The 19,888-nt window shown below is 35.1% G+C and overlaps 2 protein-coding genes across 2 annotated transcripts in view; one reads left to right on the forward strand and one right to left on the reverse strand.

Annotated features, from left to right (window-relative positions):
* The window catches only part of PARPBP (PARP1 binding protein), a 110,881-nt gene that overhangs the window by 87,642 nt on the left and 3,351 nt on the right, over nucleotides 1–19,888 (forward strand). The window lies entirely within an intron of this gene.
* IGF1 (insulin like growth factor 1) overlaps nucleotides 10,484–19,888 on the reverse strand; it is a 57,942-nt gene continuing 48,537 nt past the window's right edge. Inside the window, exon 4 of the mRNA XM_075074973.1 lies at nucleotides 10,484–18,822. Coding sequence (XP_074931074.1) covers nucleotides 18,763–18,822 — 60 coding nt within the window. The 3' untranslated portion in view covers nucleotides 10,484–18,762. The remainder of the gene's footprint in view (nucleotides 18,823–19,888) is intronic.

A 19,888-nucleotide genomic window follows, 5' to 3' on the forward strand; every position in this document is an offset into this window, starting at 1 on the left:
TACCACTGCTCCTCTTTCTTGCTCGTAGCAGCTTGACACTTTCTAATATGTAGGTTCCCACTCCGTGATGTATTTTCCTTTCCTGTCTGGTTGTCCTTAACTCTGCATTATGCAAAAAAATTGGCTTTTGGCTGCTTCACATCTGTGGGATTCCCAGGGGAGAAATCAGATTATTTTTATCTAATCAACAACAAATATAATAGTGAAGAACCCTACTAGCTGTATATATCTTCACACTGGCACTGTAATATAAGTGTTTAAACTTTTAGGATTTCTATTGCTATGAAGGTAGAGAGCTTGCCTTGATGTCTTGTTAATGAAAGATAGCAAGTCATCAAAAATATGGATTTTTTAAAAAGAGGTCTTATTTTAGAGAGCAGAACATTTTGCATGCCTAGCATAGCCTTGAGTGTCTACTGAGAATTTGCACCAGAGACAGAACCTAAAATAATATAGCCATAGAAAAGATACTGAATGAATCTGAAATCTGTGCCTGTTTCAAATTTCAGCTATTGCTTTTGCACAAAGGAAATAGTTTCTTGTTTGTCAGATGTAAAATAAGGCTTACGATATTACATATATGTCCAGCCTAGAGGAACATTTTCTAAAGGTTTGAAAATAAGTTGTTTGTAATTTTCAGCAAATTAGGTAGTTTTGTCAGAATGCTGTGTGCATATGAATTTCAAAATTTACAGTAAAACCAGATTTCAACACCTCCTATGCAGAATTAAAAAGAAATGTGCAGAATATACATTATGAACTAAACTATGCATATCTGTAGCATTCTGCTAAATGTTTAATATTTATGTTTTGCACTGTATAGATTAATTAATGTCACCTGCCTCTCAGACAACGGACAATGCAGTTGATGGAACGCAACAATCATTTAACGTATTTTGTTTACTTTGCCATCTCTTCCCAAGACTAAAAAAGCCCAAGCCTTTCATGTTTCCTTGTATGTCATGTTTCCTAGACCTCTGGTCATTTTTGCACCCCTTCCGGTACTTTTAATTCCACACCATTTGTGGAATTTTATATAAAAACTGAGTGCAGTACTCCAGTGGAAACTTTAATGCTTCTGGAATTGCTATATTTTCTTTCAAACTTCTACTCCTCCTCCCCTAGTTTGAAAGATTCATTTTACCACAAACTAACTCCTTTGAAACAGCATGAACAGTTAAGTAACCTTTGTTTGCTAAATACGAAGAGTATTTCATCTTGTATCATTAAATCTATGTGTAAAGTATTAGAAGAGCCTCTTTTTTTTTTTTTTTCCTTCTTCACTCTGGTCTTTTCATACAAGGATGTGAGAAATTCCTCATCACAATAGTTGTAATTTTGGATCCCTAGCATCATGTTACATGAGTGATAAGGCATTTTCAGTTGCTATATGAGAAAGCTTGCCACAATTTCTCAGTCCTAGATTTTATGCTAATAGAAAGGTGAAGCATTAATATTTGAAATGTTAAGTATCTGCTACGTTCATCCTATGTGTGGTAGGACAAAATAATGACACTTTCAGGGGACATTTTTCTCCACTGCTTAAAGGGAAGGCATGGAAACAAAAAATTCGAGTGGCTATACATAGGTGTGATGAATGACTGCAAATCAACAGAGGATAAAGATGGAAACAACTTGGATATTCCTCTCCCTATCTTCTCTCTTCGGAGTCAAGCCAGATGCTAAGGTAAAGATAGCAATTAAAGTTAGCAGAAATGAACTGTAATATCAGAATGACTTGTTCAGTGTCTCAGGATGTGTAAAATTCTACACTGAGGTAGGTGTGCAGTAGTTAATATTGATGACCAAAAGTAATACTTCAACCCCAAAGCTGTATCCTGATATTTAGAGGTGTCCCTGGGTCAGCTGGCATTCCTCTCCAGGTTTCTACTCTGTATTAGCTCCTCTGCATGCCCTAGAATATAAAAATGAGAATTTTGAAACAATTGTTTTCACCTGAAAATGCTGCTTTGTCAATACATAAACTTCATAGTCTTCTATATCAAAATGTTTTTTCAGTGGCAAGTTTAAATTCTTGAAATGTTCCATAGTATATTTTCCAAATACAAGTTTGAGGCAGTCATCTGACTTTTCTTTTTAAAGTAGGGAGACATGCACTGCAATTTCTTAGTTACAAATCTCTTTAATTTAAGGTGAGATGAATGTTTTTCTTCAATAATTTTTCTTCAATGATGAGGCGCTTACATGCTTTTACTGCTTTCTTCTTGACACAATATGTAAACAGAGGTGTCACTACCAAACCTTTGAAATGAGCAAAATCTTAGTCCTCTTCTGAGCATAGTGCACAATGAATAATTGGCACGCCAATTTAGTATATTGTCTTTTCCATATTCAAAATACTGTCCAAATCTCATCTGATTAAGCATAAAAAAACCTCTGTCAATGCCATTAGGCAATTGATGAATCCTAAATTTTTCATTGTCTCCTTTTGTTTTTCACAAGACATTGTTAAATTGCATGTTAGTCTTTCCTCTCGGTCTTCAGATCAGAGACTGAAGGAATTGTTTTCACAGTGAGATATTTTTTTAAGCATTTCTTTTTTAAATTAAAGTTGGAAACTTTAATCAGCTGGTAAATTAGTGTGTACTTGTTACAGCTTGTCTGATGTTCGTTTCCCTCATAAATTTTTTACAAGAATCTTAAATCTTAGCAGCCACATGGTGGTTAGAAGAGGGGTCTCAGCTAGCAGTGATTCAAAAAGTATTGGTTTGTTATCTTCTTGAATCAGCTCCGGGGTGTGTGTGTGTGTGTGTTTGTCTGTTTTGAAGCTTTTGCCCTTTTGACAGGGTAACATCTGTTGTGCAGCCCTACTGACAGCACAAGTGAGAAATATGTAGCAGTTGCTGATTTCTCCTCATTCAGTATCACTTGACTGCTTACACGATGCAAATTCTTGTTTTGGACCCATCTAGGCATTGATTTCTCAAGAGATTATTAGAGAAAGAGATACAAAAACCCATTACCATCTCTTTTGGTGGCTGAATTTCTGTGTATGTTTTTCCAGGAGACCAATGAGGCTACATTTTGGTAGAAGAATAGTAAAAAGAAAGCTGTTAGGAGTACATATATAGTTTAGATTGCAATTGAAACTGCTACATATAAGTGTTTACAGTGTTTGTAGAAACAGGTATCTGTTTGTTGGACTTTTTAGAAGTCTGTGATACCTGAGGACTGTACTATATGGTGGTTTCAGTAAGATTTCTAGGCTGATGTCAGAATACCAGCTTACTGTCTTTCACCTTCTGAATTTGCAGTCTGGTAGATTCTGATGTCTGATACTTCTATACTTAACTTTTAGGATGCTATGTTAGAAGTGGGATAAATATATTTCCTATATATATACCTGATATGTTTATCTAATACTATGTTCAAATGAATGTAATAGCTTAATTTTTCTTTGAAGTTACTCTGAAAAGTCTGGGTTGTCTTTATGTATGTATTTTAGTACACAGGTTCAATTCTTCATCAACAAAGACAGAATTTGAAACAGTGACTAGGAACAATGAAAAGGCAAACTTAAATGTGTGAAACAGCGTTGTCCCATGCTATATAAAGACAGATAATCTCTTTGTAACTGGAAAAGGATGCCATAAACATTTCAAAGGCCTTGACAGTACTTCCAATTGATTTCAGTAGCTTCCTCGTCAGATCTATCCTACACTTGGTGCCTTATTTCCCAAATCTAGGGTAATAGAATGTCTGTAGAAAAATATTCTTTTTAACAGCAGATACAAAACCAGTTGGAATTCTGGAGTGCAGCTTTTGGTCCTGTTATGGACTAGCTGTATATTTTTTAAAAAGTTAGCTAGAATTTGCTCTTTCACTTTTGTCTGATGCAAAATGAAGATAATTCGGCTTAATTTTCTTCTGAAAAACACCCTGAGATGTTCCATAAGTAGAAAGAATTATTCATTCATGATCTCATAATGTAATTATCTGTACTAGTTACTGTCAATTTTTTATGTTATGTTCAAATTATATGGCATACCACCTTAATAATGTGTTCAGGCTTCAGTGATCTGAGGCACCCCATGACACATTTCTAAACTGAGAGTTTTAGAGGGGCCTTCATCACAGAGTATTATATAAATACTGTTATGTTTCAGCTTTTACAGTTTTTGCATTTGTCCTTTCAGTTTCCTGAAACTTTTGAGGTTAAAGTTTTACAGATTTATCCTCTCCCTGAGTAGTATCTGTAATTGTATGTATGCTCTGAAATTGGGGAAGTAATAGACATTTCTGTGAAAGGGGCAAGGGGAAAGAATCCACTGTGTTATTATATATTATTGAGTATTGGTTTTAGCCAAATATTGAACAGATATTTTCAGAGTGGGAGAGACATTGCAAATAAAAGTTGTATTTGTTTGTTCTTTTGTTTGCATTGATAGATTTATGAACCTTTCAAAACTTTATATTGCACATTAAGTCAACTTTTTGTGCAGCTGGAAAATCCCTCATCTATACAAGCTTGGCCTGCATACATCCATGTACCACTAATGATTCTCACCCTTTCTGGTGCTTGAGAGAATTTAAGAAACTAACATAACAGGTCAGGAAGAAATCACAGGGTGCTGGAGAAATACCGTGGTGTCATCAGTTAAACTAAATTTTTTAACCAAGGTGCCAGGGACAGCTTACCTGCATCTAACACTACTGTGCTCTGGGATATTGGGCAAGTTATTCTGTCCAACTCATATTAAAATGAAAACATCACCATGCATTATCCACATTTGAGGGTGTGAAAGCCATAATGAGGGAGGTTTTGTAATATTTTTTGGAAATTTTCAGCTTTAAGCAAATAAATTATTGTGTTTATCTGCTTCTGGGAATCTGGAAGGAATAGTGAGCACTGCAAAGGGAAGAACAAAGTTTCTTCCTCATGGCCTAGACTTACTGTCTCATGCAGAAGCCAGATATCATGGAAAATGGTCTCCAGAGAGATTCTCTGGATGTATAATTACTAGAACATGAGGGATGGGGAAAGAATGTTTAGCACTGATAGCTTTTGTACAAACAAACTTGTGCGCACACAAAACAGTAGTTGAAAAGAAGCAGAGTGAGAAAGAAGGCACTTACAGTATTGATGAATGCTCAAGATGTGCCAGAAAGGGTAGTTTTAGAATTATATGGTTAGAATTATATATTATATAGATTAATATTATGTAGATTAATAATATATATTATATATTTTATATATATAGAATTATATATATATTAGAATTATATAGGTTATATGGATACTTTCTAAGAAGCTAATTTTAGAAACAGCGGTGGCAGCTCCTTAATTACATTTTACCTGAAAAGCAAAGATCCAGCTGCATAAAGAAGACCAGGGAGTGTGAGGAAATGAAGAGTTTGTCTATTGTTAGAAGGCAGTGAAGAATCTTACTCTATGAGAAACCTCTTTCAAAAAATCAGAGAAAGAATATGTGGATTTGATGGGGTTTGCATTGGTAAGGGAATAGAAAGAAGGAAGAAGTAAAGGAATGGAGAAAAGTAGTAAGAGAGCATATATTAAAATGGTAACTAGCAGAACAATATCAAATCAAGGGATTTTTACTCTGACGGGAAAGAATCAGAGCTATATGAAATATAGGAAGCCTGAAGTTTATACTGTTATTTATTTGAAAGGCATACAGTAATTTAAAAATCCTTAAATAAAACAAGGTTTAAACATACCTCTTATTAAATATTGTTGAAAAATACCAGCGAAGGAAGTAAAAAGCACATCCAGAGAGAGAAATTAAAAAAGCATAAAACTCACTGCGTAGCTTTCCACTGAAGTAGCAAAAGGCATATAATGAGTTAATAAAGAAAAATATATAATAGTGCATCTATATTAATAGACTTAAATTACATGGAGAGATACTTATGGATGTAGAATTATAATGATTTCAATAACATCCTTTTTATTAATAAGAAACATTATAAGTGGGCCTACTTATGATACATATTTACATACTGATTCAAGTACCTTGCAGTATCTTGGCCAAAGACTCAGGTGCCATTCCTATACTGGCAAGTCTGTTACTGCACTGGCACTTAGAGCAAATAAGTTGAAAGAACCAGTCTGCTTCCTTGTTGAAGGGAAACAGAAATGCAAAACAACTGAAAGACAATCATGCCAACTAGAGAATGTCTTTATTTAGTGCCCAGGAAATTTCCAGTCCATCTCAGAACAGAACGGTTAGAAAGTGTGTTGACCTTACCGTCGAGATTTCAGCAGTATTTCAGAGCCAGACTTGCTGGCCACCGGCATTCTACAAGATGCAGAAATGCAAGCTTCAAACTGATATAAAGGGAAACCCTAGATGTCAGTGGTTACCTAGAAAGGCAGTAGAAATGTCTCCATTTGAATATGAGATCTAAGTTTGTGAGATGCTAATGAAATTCCTTGACTCGCTGGAGTCCTTGGGTAGTGATAGGGTTAGCATGCTACAAGCTCAGCTATTAAGTTATCTTGTTTTTGTATTACAGACAGTATAAACACTGAAATAGAAAGCAAAAAGTGAAATTAAGGATAGGAGGAAATGTTTTAATATTAACTGGCACTGCTGTTCTGGCTGGCATAGCAGAGAACGTGCAGTATTTGAACTAAGTTAAAAAGCTGGGTAAAAGAGCTAAATGCTGTTTAGAAAGAATGAGAACAATAGGAAACGTGTTCAATAGTAAGTTATATTTGCAGAAAAGGCTAATTTGAGTGTTTTGTCTGAAGTCAATTTATTGATTGCTAAAACAACAACGGGATGTGCTTAAATCAGTACGGGATTGTGTTCAGCACGTTAAATTACCAAGAAATTTACTGACTGATTTGGCTCTAAGAGCTAGGAATGAGGTAGGTGTGCTTAAAAAAATATTTGAAGCTGGGAATTACCAGCAATGATAACAATATACAGATGAAGATCTGCAGGGAACGCAATGATTTGAAGAATGTGAAATGAATAAAACTATCTCCTTTGCACAGTATGAATATAGATTTTGGTAGGGATTCTGCAGTCAAGTAATTTCAATAAAATCCATATGAATCCAAACACAGGTAACAGACTGATACTTCTGTAGGGTGAACTAGAATACAAATAATGGCTGTGGCAGAAATATAAACTATTTGAAAGAATTAAAGAAAATATATATCTGTAGTACCAATAACTATACCAAAACTAAACAAAAATTAGCAGCTTCTCTGTAGCCTGTTAATGGTGGAAATAACTGATTTTCCCTGCTCTATCTGCTTTTAAACTTGAAAGATCTTAAAGTGATTGAAGCTGTGTAGTGTGTTGTGCGCCCAAGCTGTTCCACCTCAAGAATGAAAATACCTCCCTCTTCTGTAAGCCACACTGGGATCTGGAATCCATTCTGTATAGCATTTAAGTCTTCAAAGGTTTATTTTCTTTCAATTTGCAAGCTAATTGCAGTATGCATAGAATCAATGGGAGATGTGATTTGATTCCATTTTCAGCCTGATGGCATTCAAACCTTTATCTCTCACTCCTTGACAGCATGCCCAAATCAGCAGACTTACTAGCTTTTTCTGTTGAAGGACTGGGAAGGCATTTTCTGCTTCTCCTATTGCACTGGACCACTATGTAGCAAGAATATAAGATATACAGAACAGAAGGAAAAAGCAAATAAAAAGAGTGAAAACATTACTTAGAGGAGAGAGCACATGCTGAGGAGGCGAGTCCTAGAGGACTTGGATCCTGGTCCAAATATAGTGCATTTTAATTGAAATAGTTGTTGTATTAAAGGTTAAGTCCAAGCACTCCCCAAACAAACAAAACCAACCCAGTGGTAATCTAGAAATTCTGCTTTAATCTTTGTTTTATCTCAGTTTGACTAACACTCTTCTTCCTGTTCTGTTCAATTTCTTCTCAACATTTTGGTTGTCAAAATACAGAGATGACAAATGACTTCTTTTCAGAAAGCCAGCAGAAAATCTGTGTACCACTGATGCATAGTGCAACATGTGCAAACTGTTATGAATGTTAATAACTCTGTCACCCTCTCAGTTGGTAAAACATACTTCTCAGAGGTAACTCCTTTTCACAGACATGAAAGATTGGCTTAGAATTACCACTAATCAATGTTATCTAAAAAGTATGTACAAGAGATATAATAAGTAAAATATAAGGTTGTAAGCCAAAATTAAGGCAATAATGTGTGACTAAAGGAAATTTTAACCAAGCATAAAACAGCATGAAAATAGAGGACAAAAACTTACATAGCTGAATGAAGTTGGCCAAGAAGAAAAAGATCAGTTTAGTTCTCCACACATAATATCAGCTCTGCACTAATAAAATAAGCATTTCTTCGGTGACATTTTTAACAGCTGCTGTTGACAGTCCTAATTTTTACTAAGCCTACAGAAGCCCTGCTGGCCTTTCAGTAGCAATGGATTTGTAGACTGATTTTTCTTTTTAGCTGTGATCCAAAACCAATTCCAATTAGGGCAATGAATAAGATAATTTCTCAGTAAATCAATATCCAGGCTGGGTTAATTCACAGCAACTCTTTGATCAAGAAGTTCTATAAATTAAGTTATCTGCATCTGAGGAAGTGCACAACTGAAGAAAGGAGCTGGTGACTAAAATTTTGGTTTTTTTCTGAACTATTTATTGGACGTTTCCTTAATCCCTGTGAAGTGTTTTGATTTTGATTGTGTTAGCATAGCTTGCCATACAGCCGTATTTATTAACACATACATGTTGTCCACACAAGACTGAAAACTTGTGGTAATGTATACAATACATAGAGTTAAAATATTTTAAAAAATTGTGATTAAGATTACAAATGAATGGATTCTTAAAATGTTCCTTGGCCACGTTGCCAAATCTACAAGATGTTGTGGTGTCTGTTAACTGCATCTCATCATCAGAAAGTAAGAATGAAAATACATTTGTTATTGTTGGGTGATTATTTTTAAACAGAAATCTCCATAAATTGCTCAGGTATTACAATAAGACAGTGTGAGTTTAAAAATTATTGGCTGTGAATATATAAATATACATAATTTTGTGTGAAGGGGATTGTGCACTTAGAGTCTAGAACGGCTACTGTGCCAGCAGGATAAAAATACAAGAATTCAGAGTACAGATAAGATGGGGAAACCAGTCCAGGAAACTGTTTTGCACTGTAGCCAAAATCAATATCTAGGGAAAAACGATAGAACAAGGCAACATGTGGTGAAACTTTCCTACCCTCCACTGATTTACACTTTAGGGATTTCTTGGGCCAGAGGCCTTCTTTTTTTGTGTCTATTTGCATTTGCAGTGGTAAGGCTGACCTCAGGCCTCCCAGAACCATGAGTTCACTTGCAGAGTGAAGTATTGCCCACAATAAAAGTTGGAATTATGAAGCACTTAAGCCAAATGTAGATACACAAGTTCTTGGGACCACATGGGGTACATATGAGGGTGATGCGGGGGCTATGCAGTATTGTTGTGAGGCTACTCTCTATCATATTAAAAAGGTTATGGCCACTGTGGGAGTTTAGTGACTGAAAAAAGGCAAACATTACACCTATGGGAGAGGACCAAGATCTGTGGAGATACAAGATGGCCTCAGTACCTGGAAAGTTATAGAAAAAAAGTCTTCCTCAAAGCTGTTTCCAAGCACATGAAGGACAAGACGGCAACCAGGAACAGTCCGCATAGATTTATCAAGGCATAATTGTGCCTGATTGACCTGGTTGCCTTAATATCGCCCATACACTTTATGTTCTTACCATTCACCCCTTCTCCAGCTCATTTAGGAAAAGGGTGACCAGTGTGGATGCTAGAACAGATTGCAGCAGGATTTCACATATGGTGCCCCTCCACTACCGACTAGCCATTTTTCCTGATTTATTTTTTCTGCTTTTTAATCAGTGGTGTTGACATATGAAGAACTTCCCTCTTATTTCATGACAGTTTAGTGTTTTTAAGAACTTTGGATGAGGGACCTAATTTACAAGAATTTTGAAAATCCAAGATCACTCTGGTCTTTCTTGACTACATCCTTGTCCTTTCTTCCAAAGAGCTCCCAACCGATACCTGAGGCTTAACTTCCCAACCAACATCTTCCTTTTCCAGCAAGATACCATATTTATCATACAGTATTTATCATACAATATTTATTTACATACCCACAGATTCTGCTCTTCAGAACCATTTAAGTGATGGAGATATAAGGCATGGTAGTTTGTAGGTCCTTAAATATCCCTTGGATATCTTTGAAAGAGTCAGAGCACATTAGCTACCACCTAGCTCTCATATAGCAAGGAGCTTCTGAGTGAGTGGCTATATACCAGAGTCCAACTTATCTTCATCTGTGGGTGAATAAAGTTTGTTCCTTGTCATTCATTAATTTTATCTAAGATTCCATAATTCCTTCTGCTGACACTTCATTTTATCAAGGCTTCTGAGTCTCCATGTCAGTCCTGTCTTAGGAGTGAAGCCTTCTCATCCTATTAAGGCATGTCCTGATTTTGGTGTATTCTGAGAATTGAAATGTATATGCCAGGGAGGAGAAAGAAAGAATGCAAATTACTGCAAAATCTATGTGGATGAGGAATTTTCAACGCATTTTTTATTAACCATAATCCTTTATTAGACCTCACAGAGGTGTAAACTATACATACAAATACATTAGAAAGATACCCTCTTAAACAGTAATGCTTCACATTTTGGACCTGATACCAAGAGGGTTGCAAACATTTCAGTACATTCTACAAACCAAAGGGTGCATTAGCCTTTATGTATACAGAGTGACAAAGCCCTTTACTGAAATCAAAGTAGATAAAAGTGAAAATCAGTCAACTACCTCTTCCAACCTTTACCTACCATAAATGCATATAAAAGCCTTTAAAAGCATGAATACACTATTATTTATGGAGCAAAGTTTACTGTTCTAGACAGCTTGTAGAGAGAGGGGAAGAGAATGGTCAAGATGGCATTACATGAACTGCAAACTAGCAAAAAATTCTTGATTTTTTTTTAATATTTGTACATATTAAGAGCTCCGTATTTTGATTTATTGGTTGTTACTAGAAAAGCTTATAAGTGCTAAATGGGGAGAATAGCGCAACAAAGACATTGTTGAGGTATTTGGGGGATTCTGCAACACAATGATGTTACATACACAGTATGAAATATTATTTGTCATCAAGTAGTGACATTGTATTATGAGTAAGCACAAGAAAATAAAAAAGAAAGAATAAATCCAGTTAGAACTTTAATAGAGAGTTTAAATGGTTTTTAGTGAATGAACATTGAACACTTGTCACTGTTTGGTTATAATGACTTGAAATGTTGATAGTAGCATTATTCAGTAGTGAAATCAGATATTCATGTATCCACATTCATGCTTGCGTCATGGAAACCCCAGTTTTAGTCAGGATACCAATTGAAGTCCAACAGTGAAGAAAGGGAGGACAGTTAATATTCTTATTGGAAAGGGTGTCCTGAAAACCTAGTGCTATTGATCTCTTCATTTAGCACTTCTGGGTGGCTTTGCAGGTAATTTGAGGAGAGAAAGCTCATGTATGATTTGATTATCAGCAGCAGGTGGTGCTGCTTCTTCTACTTTAACTTTGTTTCCTAAAATCCTGAGGCTTGATAAACATATTTAATATTCAACCCAAGGACTCCAAGGATTAAGAAACTATAAAGCAGAACCATCACATTCTGATAAAAGCAACGTGAAGTATCAGACTACAGTTGAAGCTGTTCAGAAGATTATGAAGTACCAGTATGCTTTCAGTGGAGCATTTTATGACTCATGTTTGATGAGGCTTAGTTTAATCAGGCAACTATTATCATTATACACTTTTAACAACTGTTTTTTTCATCTTCCATAGGATTTCCATAGAATTCAGTTGAACTAATTCCTTAGAAATGGTAATAAATGAAAAGTTAAGACTTATATACTGTGTCATGCAGTGTAACTTGCATGTGTTTTATTATATTAAAAAATGTCTCTAAGTGGAAATAATGAAGAGTATTATAGTTCTTATGTAGTATTTATAGGAATTTGATTTGAAATTCTAATCTAAAAAAAAGTTAAGATAGAATTCATCCCTGCGCACAAAAAAAGGACATTGTACCTCTTTCATTGGTAGCGCTTTAGTCTATTGGTCTTAGATCCTTTGTCTTTAATCATTGTCAGAGTAGGCTTTTTTTTTCATACCATAAACCATTTTAATGCCAGTAAACCAGGAAGAGTGGAACATTAATTTGATTTTAGAATTTACAAAGTTAAATATTTCATTACCAAATATGAATGTCATTGAATCAGTTGTAAATGTAGTTATCTGGTTAAACATTTTTCTTTAACACGAGTACATGAAGCATGATTCTATTTATCAAGATAGAATCCTTTTTGTTCTGCAAGTACTTTGTTGTTGCTTTAGAGGAATGAGATGATACTAATGAATGTAAAATACAGTAAGATGGAATGTCTTAGATTTAGTTAGAAAATGGTTCATACATTTAAATTGTGGAAAAAAAAATGTCCCAACTGTATTTGTGTTGTTTAAGAACTTCAATCAGGTGTGAATATGTAAATATTGTAGGTGGGTGTATGCATGTTAAATATTTGTGGGAATTTTTAGCAGCAGAAGTATCAAGGTGATGCTTTTTATGACTTTTGTGAACCAAGCTGGCAAAATAAAGTTATTGAAAAATACAGAGAAATCAAAAATTATTATAAATTATTTGAGATATAGGAATTTACAGTGCTAAGTCTTTTCCATTTCTGAAATAAGTAAGGGTACTATAGAGAGGCATGAATTATTCTTACAAATAACATCTAATTGACAAATGGATAATTGAGGTGATATTATTAAATGACAGAAATTGTCATTCTTCTCTGTTTATATTACCCATTAGTCTTACTTTGAAGGGATGCTTACACATAAAAAATCTCACATAACAGAAGTTATCTGGGGAAGAATGAAATAAAACTAAATTTTTAAATCAATGTTTCCATAATAAGGCCCTCAGAGTTATATCTGTATTTTATATCTGTACTTAAACAGATAGATAATTTGCTTGATGACACCAAAGAAGTGTCTCATGATTTAAAAGTCAGGTCATTTCTTTAGGTGTGAGAAACAAAGGTAGGATCTAACTTGTGACATCCATATTATACAAAGGTCTTCTAAAATTAGGTTCCAGTTGGATTATTGACCATAATCCATGAGAAATGATGTGTAAAAAGCAACAAATTAAAATTTTACTGGAGTAGAAAAAGAAGAAAAGCATACATACATGTGCACATACACATTATGACTTTATATATATATACACATATACATACATATGTCTGCGTATATGTATATATCTATATATACATTCACACACCCTTTATGCAACTAGTATAAGATTTCCTAATGTAAGCATCAGGGAGGTCCTTCTTGTTTTAGTCTCTGCTAGACTGGTATCTCTAGACTGTACTATATGTAATCAAGTTTCAGATATTACCATAACACCCTTCATGTAAAAAAATCAAAGAAGATTTATATATATCAGCTACTGCGTGTTTGGACACCTATAGTCCAGTAGAATATTCCAATGCTGCGAGAAGCAAAATGTAGTGTAGAATTAGAATGAGTAAAAACTTTGTGTTAATAAAGTCTTTCCTTCTTTCAAGACAACATTAATCTAGTTGTTTTACTTAACGCTATTTCCACACATGAGCTGGATAATTAATAATCTCATCAAGGCAAATTCTTTATTTTTTGTGGATTGTACCCAAGAGGAAAAAATCTTAATCACTTGAAAGCCTCATCTCCTCCTCCTTACCCCTGCCACCCAAATCAAAACAAAGTGAATAAAATAAAACACCCCACCCCCCAAACAAACAGACAAACAATAAGATTATGATGCAATAGTGTTTTAACTAGTTTTGCTGGGGGGAAGGGGAGGGAGGAATTAATGTTAGTTTTGAATAGAAGGTTGGCATTTAGAAGACTTGTTTGCACTGAACAGTATCCTTAAAAGAGGGACCAGTATAGGTTGAGTCCCCAAATAAATTATTACTATTCCTTTTCAGACTAAAAATAAACATTTTAAATATATTGATTATACCTTCATCAGAACATAAGTACTATATCTAGCCTATAGGTTCCAAGAATCTCTATTTGGGCTTAATTTACCATCATTTCAAAACAAAACAATGAAATGTGTAATTTTGCACATTAGGATGTTCATAGTGATCACATAAAGTAAAAAAAAAATTCACAGACTGTTAGCCATATATTTCAACTTTTTCTCACAATTTGAAACTAGTGAGAATTAAAAATAGCATCACTTTCTTGTTAGGAATATTTATTTTCATTCTTTGTTAAAATCAGGTGCATTTCTTTGTGCATTTCTTTTGGGGGGCATGCCATGAGTGAGAAGGTGATCAGGTAAAAATAAAAATGTGTGCTCAATGGAAATCTTGATCATACCAAGCCACTGACTTTAAGCCAAACACTACACTGATTTCAGGCGAGAGTGTGGCTTAAAAATCTTTGGTATGATATAGGACATTAATCTGTACAGGCTTTCAGTCATATCCATTGTTTTCTGACTTCAAATGCTTTTCTTCATCTGTATTTCTGACTTGGAGTATAGATTCAGAATTGCATTTCAAGTCTATGAATTTTTGTGGCATTTTGACTCTTATTCCTGCCCCATCTCCACCAATTTAAGATTTCTTTGCTGTTGCTAAGTGACAAAAAGTTGAAAAATTATGGCTAGTTGTATTTCTACTTTAATAACCATACCTATATAATTGTCATTTTCATACATTAAAAAAATATTTATGCTTTCTTTTATATTTTAGTCAAGTACTTTCTTAAACAAAACAATAGCACCACTTTGGCATTGTTGGCCAAATCAGTAACAGGTAAAGCAAATATGCATCCACTTTTCTGAACTTGTGTTATCATGCACTTGCTTGTTAAAATGGAGACCCAAGAAGATGCAGTGCCTGGCCTAGGAGCCAGGCCATTAACCAACTTGAACAGTTGATACTAAGTCAACGACCAGCTCGTGGGCAACTGAACATAGCTACTACTTGTGTATGGAATTCACTTCTGCAAAGAAAGCCTACCACTAATTTACCCTTTAATTTTAAAAACGGAATTGACAGTCTAACCTGTCTTGGGCAAAAGTTCCCAACTTTAATGTATCTACAGAGACTGTAAGCAGTATCCCATTATCTGATTTTATTTTTTCTCTTATCTGAATGGAAGAAATGAGCCTCATACAAGTCTTTCACACAAATATAAGTATAGGTTTGTAAGTTCATTTTGAGCTGAATTTAGATTTTATTAATTTTCCATTTAAACTCTTAATGATTAATTATTGTATTATGGAAATGAGGCTTAAATTTTGCTACCTTGATGAAAGAGATACATTAACTTCAGTGCGTTTAGATTTGTAGTCCTTTTTGAACTAACTGAAAACAATGAGACATAATTCACTTTTTTACTTCTGAACTTCAGTGACATTCTGTGGAATATTTTGAGTTATATGTCTATTCTAGAATGCAAAAATCTGTGACTTCTGTCATGTGATTTACATGATATAGAAGGATGGAAAGTGGGATTTTCTTTACCACGTAAGTGATTTATTAGAATCAATGCCATCCAGTGGGACCCCTGTTCCTAAATATCTGGAGTGCTTTTGAAAATCCAGCTGAACCCTTCAATTTCTCTAATTAGAGGTTTTTCAAGTACAACTACTCTGTACTTTTGGGATGGAGATGTTTTGGCTCATGCTTCACCTTCTTTAAGTAGTGGATTTATTGAGATTATTAAGCTAATGCAGCCCTTTCTCTTTCACACAGACTGGTATATCATGTGCTCCCTGCCATATGACTGGAGATTTCTTATATGAGTACGCATTTCTCATCCATGCATTTCTCACCTCTACAGTGGTGGAGCTAGTCTCCATCTTGTGATACCATTCATTCTCTAGCAAAGCAAAGTGTTGCCTTTGACTCCTGTAGCTATTCGTTATTTATTGTACTTTCTGTCAAGAATTGTTCTAATTTGTTTAGACAGTTGTCAAGTTCTGATGTTATATATTGCTGTCTATGAGTGACATTTTCTAATGATTTCTCAACAGGAGAAATATGGTGGCATGAATGTAAGTGCATGAATCACAAGATAAAACCAAAATTTGAATTAATTTACAGGAATTAAATTGCACAATGGTGTAAGGTTATTCAGTTATGTTAACACTGCATCAGTAAAATTTTACCTACAAAGAAACTTGCCACTACAGAGATCTGCAAATTGCTTTTGTGCTCACACCTTTCCTCCCTCCTCCCCTTAGAACTTAAGAGGAGATAGGGGAGAGAAAGAGTCATGGGACACAAAGTGGAAATTTGTGTTATATCTGTGATAGCAAAACAATGGCTTATTCTTCGAATGCATTTCAGAATTCTTAACAGTCATTGAAATAAAAATACATCCCTCTACATCCCCTCTGCCGTAAAAAGGCCTGTGAGAGCTGTGACAGCTACCAGAATTGCTACCTCAGTTTATTGAATTGGTGGAAAATAATTTAAGTTAGTTTCCCCATCTCTTTCTCTATATTTTCTTCCTTCTTCAACATATCTATCTCTGGCAGTGACAGCTGTGACATATTCTTTTTATTCATTTACTGTTCTGCTTTTATGATGCAATGGCAGCCTATTGTGCATATAAACATGCACATCACAGAAAGTGGAGGGTTTAAAGGGTCACACAGGAATACATTGCATTTTCCTTGGAAAAAATATAAAACCCAAATTTTCTATGGGAATAAAAACTTGTTAGACTTTTAAGACCTACTTTTCCCATCTGTTTCACAAGAAACTGTTGAGGAGCTGTACAATATGCAGCCTGCAGAGATTCTTCTCTTGTGTGTTAATCAATAGTTCAGTCATCTATTCCCATGGATGTAGCAGAAAGTAAGGCAGATTTGAGCCTTTAAAAAGAGATATTTCCTTTACAGATCTAATCTAACATCTGATACAGTGTCCTCCCTGCCCTCTTTGGGGCTGACAAAGGGATACTTCATCTCTTGTCTGAGTTTGCCTCATGCAGAGTGGTGGGGGAGAAGAAGTCGAGTTGCAGCTCTGGACAGGATGGAACAGTGCATTCTCCCCTGCCTTCTCTTCTCTCACAGATAAATTTGTTGCTCACCTTGGGATATGGTTGGCTACCTATCTCTCTTTACTGCATGCCCGATCTAGCACCGAGTTGGTCTACAAGGATGGAGCATAGGACACAGTGTTATTCAAGGCAGAATCAGTGCAGTACCTACCAAGGTTACATGGCAGAGATTATCTGAAAATATGTGTCTCCCACAAGAGTGCATGAAAAGCTTATGTGAGTAGCAGTTTGAAGGACTTTATGGTTCATCTCTTCTTGAGAACTCTTTCTATACTGTAATTTGGTGATTAGATTAGCTTTTCTTACAGAGAGATGCAGCAGCCTAATTAACAGTCAATTTAGTCACATCTGGTTGTGGGAAGAATGAAAATGGCAAAGAACTTGAGTAACCCTCTCTCACGTTTGAATAGAATGTTGATATTTCAGAAAGATTTAGGTCCTGATGGGCTACCCTTTGAAGTCATTTGAGGGCTGTTTTTCAAATTGTCTTCTCCGGGCCCAGACACCTATGAATTTGTGTTCCACATTACTGTGAGGACACCATCCCTCAAACATCTAAAAGGAAAAAAGTATCTGAATTTTCTTTTGAAAATGGGAAAGTTATTTCCATGTTGGAATTTGAAGCCATTTTATTTCATTTAAAGTGAATATTTTAAAAACTATTTTGTTATTTAATCTTTGGCTTGATCTTTTCATATTTGCTTTTTCTTATTACTGTTTTGGCCAGACCCTTTCATGTAACAAACTATAAAATAGCACCGTTGTACTATAAAACAGAGATTTTTACATACTGTTTGATATATGTGTATTATTGATATGCTAAATTTTACATACTGCATTATATGGAGGAAGAAAGAAGTTACCTATACTGTTGCAAAATAATTACCTGGAAGAGTCATTAATGGTTTGAGAGCCTATGTATGCTTTAACTGCTTTTAAAAATCTTTTGTCTCACAAATTGCAATAAACTGCATCTTTGCAAGAGAAGGAAAAATAAAACTGTCTTAAAACAAATGCATCTATAACCCATATTCTGTCAAAATGCCACAGATGGAATTAATGGATGTTTAAAACGGTATATGTTACCTTACTGCTGCTGTTACTGGGAATGTCAAACTGTGCAAATATGAAGGGGTAGACAAACAATGTTATCAGACACTGTAAAACAAACAGCCTGTTGCTTGTATAGAAGTGCAAATAAAAAAAACACCACTTAGACAAGGCTGATGAATGACTCTAGCAGCCAGTGTTCATAGGTTAATTTAGTGCAATTGGATCCATCAAAGGCCCATAAATTTGTAGGCTTTTGAGGGGCACAGGACTTTAAGAGTTTTTGTGCAGGACATTTAAAACAGGTTAACAAACAGTAATATATCAACCACAGAAATTTTTAGCTCTGGGCTGGTTAAAATGTTCTGTTCTCTAAAGACTTAATATTGGAATGTTTAGTTGCATTGTTCACTGGGAGAATGCCCATTGGTTGAGATTGCATCAAGCTTATTAAACCATAGGTTTTTTTTTTTAAGTCTTCCAATGTTTAACAAATAATTTATTTACAGCAAAGTATCCTGCAGATGGCACATTCATTCTTCATTCTTGTGGATGGCATGTTCTTACATTCTGTAGTTTCTGTTTCCTGTGTTCCCTCTACTTGTATTCTTCAAATGCACTTCCTGAAGGTGTAGAAAAAAGAAATATTATTCCAGATAGGTTTTAATATGCTGCATGATCAAAAAACTCATATTAGAGGGAAAACAGTTATCCTGAATGCTGGAATTGCTGGAGCCCTTCCTTCACTTCCCAGAGAACTAAACTACACAAAACTTCTGTACACTAAATTCCCTGTTCTCCCAGGCATAAACACTTTAATTACTGCCATTGTTGATCTTGGCAGAGGAAACATCTGCATACTGGAATGTGGATGGGCTTAGACAACCAGTAGGTACCTAAGATTTTCTTTCTTTCAGAACAACGACATATGCAAAAGCAGGATGTGTAGGGGCCAGGGAACTTTAGAGTTGTAAGTGCAGGATTTATGGACCCTCCTGGGCTTTGGTACCCAGTGGTCAGAGGTTTTCAAAGTTGCTGAGTGGGACCCTGTTACCTACATTTTGCATAAATGGCATATTAGATGTGTAAGGTTTTGGTTGGATAAGGCCTTTCAGAGGATAAAAAGTGTGGGTTCACTGCAGGAGCTGCAGCCAAATAATATTTATTTTCAAAAGAGACAAGGTCATGTGCCAGGCAAATCAAGAGGTCTTTGGAATGAATAATGCCCTTAGTTCATTATCCTTCCATGCACCGTCCAGTTTCCAGCAGCAGTGATGTGTGTAGCATATATCTTTCAGTTTGATTTCCATATTTGTCATGCTTGTAAATATTAGCTGGGCCCAAATCTTTGCACATTCTGTACCAGACTAGAGGCAGAATTGTTAAGTGACTCTTCATATTTATAATCCTCATCAGAAGTAAAATTCTTAGTTAACTGAAATGGTGTCTGTTGGCTTACGAAAAGGCAGAAATTGAAAATCTCCCTAAGAAAGGTGAGGCATGTGTATGCAGTTCTACCACTGCATTACCTGCTATTTAAGCCCTAAAAAAAAAAAGTATCTTTAAAATTTAAAAAATAATGAAATTTTTGCCTGCTTTTTGATGGGCAGAAAGAAAATGGAAGCTGATTTGGTGCATTACATTAGTTTTGTGGGTTATTTTTTAAATTATTTCCTATATAAAATCCTA

Source organism: Phalacrocorax aristotelis, chromosome 1 (genome assembly GCF_949628215.1).
Source record: "Phalacrocorax aristotelis chromosome 1, bGulAri2.1, whole genome shotgun sequence".
Lineage (NCBI taxonomy): Eukaryota > Metazoa > Chordata > Aves > Suliformes > Phalacrocoracidae > Phalacrocorax > Phalacrocorax aristotelis.